Here is a 5,228-nt window from a genome sequence, read left to right on the forward strand (position 1 = left end):
CAGCCGTGGCTGACGCCGAGACCTCCCTCCTGTGCCACGTCGGGAGGTTCTTCCCCGTGGATGTTGACATGGCGTGGCTGAGAGACGGGCAGGTCCTGAAGGGCTCCACCCGCTCCAGCCCCCAGAGGAACGCGGACGGGACCTTCAACCTCACCCTGACCTACACCTTCACCCCCACCCTCAGCGATGCTGGCAGTGTCTTCTCCTGCCGTGTCCGCCATGCGGCACTAGAGCAGCTGCAGCAGGAGGACATCCCCCTGGACATCCTAGGTGAGAGTCCAAGCTGGGACCTGCCTCCTTCCCTGACTCTAGACATGGAAGCAGTTCCCTTTCCTTTCCTGGAGGTAGCACAGAGGTGCTCCAGGCCAGTGTTCAGGCAGTGCTAAGCTGAAGACCAGCATGGTGTGGGGCTGCATTAGCCAGTGGCAATGCTCCTTCCCTCGTGAAGGAGCTGAAGCACCAAGGAGCAGAGGTACACAGTCCTGGAGGGGCCTCCTGGGCTGCTGTGTCCAGGCCTCTGTGTTCCTAGTGCATGGCCGGCCCCAGCGATCCCCAGCATCCCAAAGCAAACCCTGGTCCATGACTGTGAGGGCAGCAGCTGGGGCATAAATGATGCCAGGCCATGCACCAGAAGTAGCTGCAGGGGAGATGAGGCCCTGCACATGCCCTGCCCCTGCAGCCAGAGTGAGGAGGGGATTCAGGGTGGGGGCTGGCTCAGGGGTCTCCAGCAAGACCCTGCACCCTCCAGAATACTCCCACAGGATGAGCTGTGCCTTGTTCTCTCCTCCCTCTACCATGCACAGAAGCAGATAAGACTGGCACCATGGTTGGTGCCATCCTGGGGATCCTGATTGGAGCAGGAGCTGCAGCCGCTACAGCCATTTACTTCTGGAGGAAGAGAAAAAGAGGTAGAGCGGGAAGATGCTGCTGGGCTGCAGGGTCACAGAGGGAGGGGATGGGCCAGAGAGGGCAGAGGGCGGCAGTGACAGAGTAGGGACATGTGGGGGTGGAGAGGATACGTCTGTGATTCCCAACCAGACTGGAACCCACACTTGACAGGTTTCCCAGGTGATCAGAGCTGGAGGAGGGACCACCACCACGTTACTTATTGAAGAAAATGGGAAAAGATAGAGTGGGAAGATGTGGTTTGGCTGCAGAGTCACAGAGGCAGGGGTGGGCAGCGAGGGTGGAGGGCAAACACAATGGAGCAGGAACACAGTGTCATGGCCAGGCTTTTCCCACAGGAAGTACTGCCCTACCCCAGGCAGGTTTCATCCCATGGTTCCCTGCCCAGGGCTCAGAGTGGACATGTCCCCAGGATGATCCCAGGATGACTCATGTCCTGTGTGTTTGTTGCTTGGCCCCCAGGCTGGGTGGTCTCCTACAATGTCGCAGAGGTGCAGGGGCCGGAGCGGTGCCTGCTGGGCCAGGAGGTGACCCTGCGCTGCTCCATGGAGGGGACGTTCCCTGAGGACGTGGCTGTGACATGGGAGAGGATCCACAGCGAGGACAGGACGGTGCCTGAGAGCGCTGGGGACCAGGAGAGCCCCGAGCACCAGCCGCTGCTCCCCGCCCTCCCCCCGGGCTGGAGAGTGACCCCCCAGCCCCTGCTCCCCGCCCTCCCCCCGGGCTGGAGAGTGACCGAGGAGAGAGCTGGGACCCGCCTCACGTCCTCCCTGACCTTCACCCCCACGCTGCAGGACGACGGGGCGCGGGTCCGGTGCGTCTTCCTCCACGAGGCCAAACGGATCAGAGAGGAGCGAGTGTCCCCGGAGATCCGGGTGTGGGGTGAGTGCCCAGCGCCCCAATACCACCTCTGAGTGTGGTCAGAGACTGCTGCTGTCATGGAGGGATGGGACTGAGAATGAGACAGCTCCTGGGGGTGGGCAGGTCTCACCCACCCCACCCCACATAGCTCCCAGGGGGGCCCAGCCATCCATCACTGCCAAGTAGGATCCCAGCAGTCTCTTGCACTGACACCCCCACTATCCCCCCAGCCCGGCCGCAGCTGTCTGAGATCCAGGTGTTGCCAGAATGGGACCCCCGCGACAAGGTGCCGTTTGCTGTCCAGCTCCACAACTTCTACCCCAGGGAGGTGCCCCCGATCCAGTGGAGCTGGGACGGGGCCGAGAGCTGGAGGGAAGACCCCGCGCAGATAGACAGGAACGCAGGCGGCACGTTCACCGCGACGAGCGTCTGGAGAGTGCCCAGCCGGAGCCCGACCCGGCCGGAGCTGCGAGTGCAAGTGTGCGTCCAGCACGGCCCCGGAGAGCCCCCGATGGAGATGAAGCGCAGCCTGAGTGCCGCGGGTGAGAAGGGGCCGTGTCCTGGGGTCCCAGCCCCGCTGCAGGGGTGTGGGGTCTGTGTGGTGTGTGAGGGGCCGGGGAGCAGCCCCTGCCAGGCCGCGGCTCCCCTGACGGGGCCTGTCCCTGCCTCTGCCTGTTCCCTTCCCCAGGTGTCCTGCGGCCCCCGGACATGTCCAAAATCTCCCAGACTGAGTCCATGGACAAGGGGAAGGGAGTCATCCTGAGCTGCTGCATCACGGGGCATTTCCCGGGGGAGCTGAGCGTGACCTGGCTGCGGAGGGGCAAGGGGGAGGACACTGCTGTGATCCTGCGCGACTCAGAAGAGTGGAGGGTGGAGCCCGGCACGGCCGTCCTGGCACGGGACGGGAAGAGCTTCCAGCAGGAGACCAGACTCATCCTCTTAACTTCCAAAGACCAGGGGTCAGAGTACATCTGCCGCGTGGGACACCTCGCCCTGGAGACCGCCATTGAGAGGAGCAGCAGTAAGCAGTAGGGGACGGGACAGGCCCAGCACCTGTTCTGGGATAAGGGGCCTTATCATAGGCCCCGCTCTGGTTTTGGTCGTGGTCGGTCCATAGGGGAGCTGACCTGCCTGTTGCTTGGCCCAGCCCAGAGGGAATGTGACCCCCTTGACCCTGCCTGACCCCTCTCTCCAGGCCCTCAAGGAAGCTGTCTGAGGCAGGAGGTGCCAGGTGCTGCACTGGCTGGATGAGGGAAGCCCACAGCAGAGGCTGCCAGGAGCTGGGCTCATGCCAGTTGGGATGGGGAGTGCCTGGGGACAGGGGCTGCCCACTGACCTGCCACTCCCACATATTGCAGCCTCAAGAGGCCTTTGGCCCCTATTTCCTGCCTCTGGGTCTCAGTTGTAGGGGGCAATTTCTGTGCCATTTGGGAACTTCCCCCTCCCAGTCAGCCTGTGCAGGCAGGGGAAGGCATCGAGTGTTCTCAGTGCCTGGGGCTGTGGGGTATGTGGGCTCCTGTCATGGCGGAGAGATCCTTGCAGTGACCTGTATGTCAACTACAGCTCCCAACCCCGGCCTGACTTCCCCAGCTCCATTATCTCTCCCAGCCCCAGGCTCCACTTCCTGAGGAGCAGGCTTCATCCTGGCACTGGCACTGGCACTGGTGCTCCCCCCATGCCCCAGCAGCAGATGCAGACTATGGTCCTACTGGACCCCCAGGAAGTCCACAGGCTCCAACTCTGCTGGGTAAATGGACCCACGGGCCCCAGACAGCAAGTCACGGGCTTGTTCTGCTTGTTTTCTAGGCCATTAAGCATCCGCCAGAGCCACAAACAGCTGTGGAGAGAGGAGGCAGCCAAGTATAGAGGCAGCATCGCTGGCACCACATCTCATGATCCCACCCAGGCTATGCCAGGGATGGTGCCCATGGCTGGGGTGGGTTGGGCTGAGGGATCAGGCTGGGGCTGGGACACAAGGCCAAGGGTTGGGTCATATCCAGGGCTCTGCTGAAGGAGGTTGCTCCTGCTGTCCTCCCTCCCACATGTGGGCTGTGCAGTGGGGCTGAGCAGAGAGCCCATGGGTGGGAGGTTTCTCTCGCTCTCTGCCCATAGGGGCCCAGCCCCATGTGGCCTAAGGGCTACCAAAATAAAGATAATAGTGCTAATGCTCACTCGCGCATGTCTCCTTCATCTCGGGCCTGGCTGCTGACACGTCAGCTGGAGCTCAGGCCCTGCTGTCCCTGTGCTGGGTGCCGCAATTGCAGGGAAAGGGAAGCTCTGGGTTCCTCCCTCCTCCTTCCACGGCTGCCAGCCCCTTGGCAGTCTTCCCCAACAGCCCCCAGAGCATGATGGTACTCGGCGCTGTAGCGGCAGCTCTGTGTTGGACCCTGCCAGGCAGGTACCAGCCCTCAGCAAACGGAGAGTGTCCAGCTGGGGCAGGGCAGGGGCGGACGGCCGTGAGCACAAGAGGCAAAGTCTGGGTCAAACACAGCTTGACCTCGAGAGGGCACAGAGGCCCTTGTCACATATCCAGTCAGTCGAGGGCTGAAGCTGCTGCCCACACACACAACCCTCCTCCCTGCCATGCACCATCCCTGGGGGATGCCCGTAACTGAATCTGGGACACGTGGGTTCTTCCAGGTGGTGTCGGGCCCAGTGGGAGGGATGAGCCACAGCACACAGCCACCAGCCAGGAGCCCCCAGCCACGAGGAATGCACTGAGGTATGCCCAGGGTCTGGACATGGGAACATGGAGGATGTGGCCCTGCCAGGATCTGCCTCAGCCCCTGAGACAAAGTAGGCTGCATGGGCTGGATCCAAATGCCCCTTTTGGAGGGAAGGAGAAGCCCCAGTGGGGAGCGCTTTCGTGGCTCAGCATGCACAGACTTTGCTCTAAGCAGTGTCGCACATGGCTTCTTGGCATCTAGCCACTCACCGTGTCCCAGCACAGGAAAACCAGCCAAAATAAACCCCACTTTCAATGGGGAACATCCAGGCAACCAACCCCCTGCACAATCTTCCCACTCAAAGCCAGAGGTGCCCTTGGGAAGCAGCCCCAGGAGGGCAAGAATTTCAGTGCTGATGTTTGTGTGAAATCTCCCATCTAGGAGCGGGCTCTGACCCAGGTTTTGTGGCTCTGTCCTGGCATGGCCATTGCCAGCAGACACCGCTGAGGCCTAGCACAGGGCAGTCTTGAAGGGGCGAATGGGTAACCCTTGGCATGTTGTACTACCCATAGTTGTGTCCAGATGTTCAGGACCTGGACGCTACAGCTAAACCTTTGGGCCCTTGCAGATGGAGGTTTCCCCTCAGACCAAGCCTCCCTGGGTCTCAGGCCACACAAGCATCCTCCCTTGCTGCATCTCTTTCCCCCAAGTGACAGTTGCAGCACAGTCCTTTCCCTGGCCACTTCTATGGGGTTTATCCCACTCTTTTACCAACCCAAATTTTCCAAACCCAGC

The 5,228-nt window shown here is 61.7% G+C and overlaps 1 protein-coding gene across 1 annotated transcript in view; it reads left to right on the forward strand.

Annotated features, from left to right (window-relative positions):
• The window catches only part of LOC112548518, a 19,502-nt gene extending 16,703 nt beyond the window's left edge, over nt 1-2,799 (forward strand). The window contains 5 exon segments of the mRNA XM_025194525.1: nt 4-282; nt 804-865; nt 1,245-1,788; nt 1,998-2,309; nt 2,456-2,799. Coding sequence (XP_025050310.1) covers nt 4-282; nt 804-865; nt 1,245-1,788; nt 1,998-2,309; nt 2,456-2,799 — 1,541 coding nt within the window.
• The last annotated feature ends 2,429 nt before the right edge of the window (nt 2,800-5,228 follow it).

The sequence above is a fragment of the Alligator sinensis genome, unplaced genomic scaffold (assembly GCF_000455745.1).
Source record: "Alligator sinensis unplaced genomic scaffold, ASM45574v1 scaffold1186_1, whole genome shotgun sequence".
NCBI lineage: Eukaryota > Metazoa > Chordata > Crocodylia > Alligatoridae > Alligator > Alligator sinensis.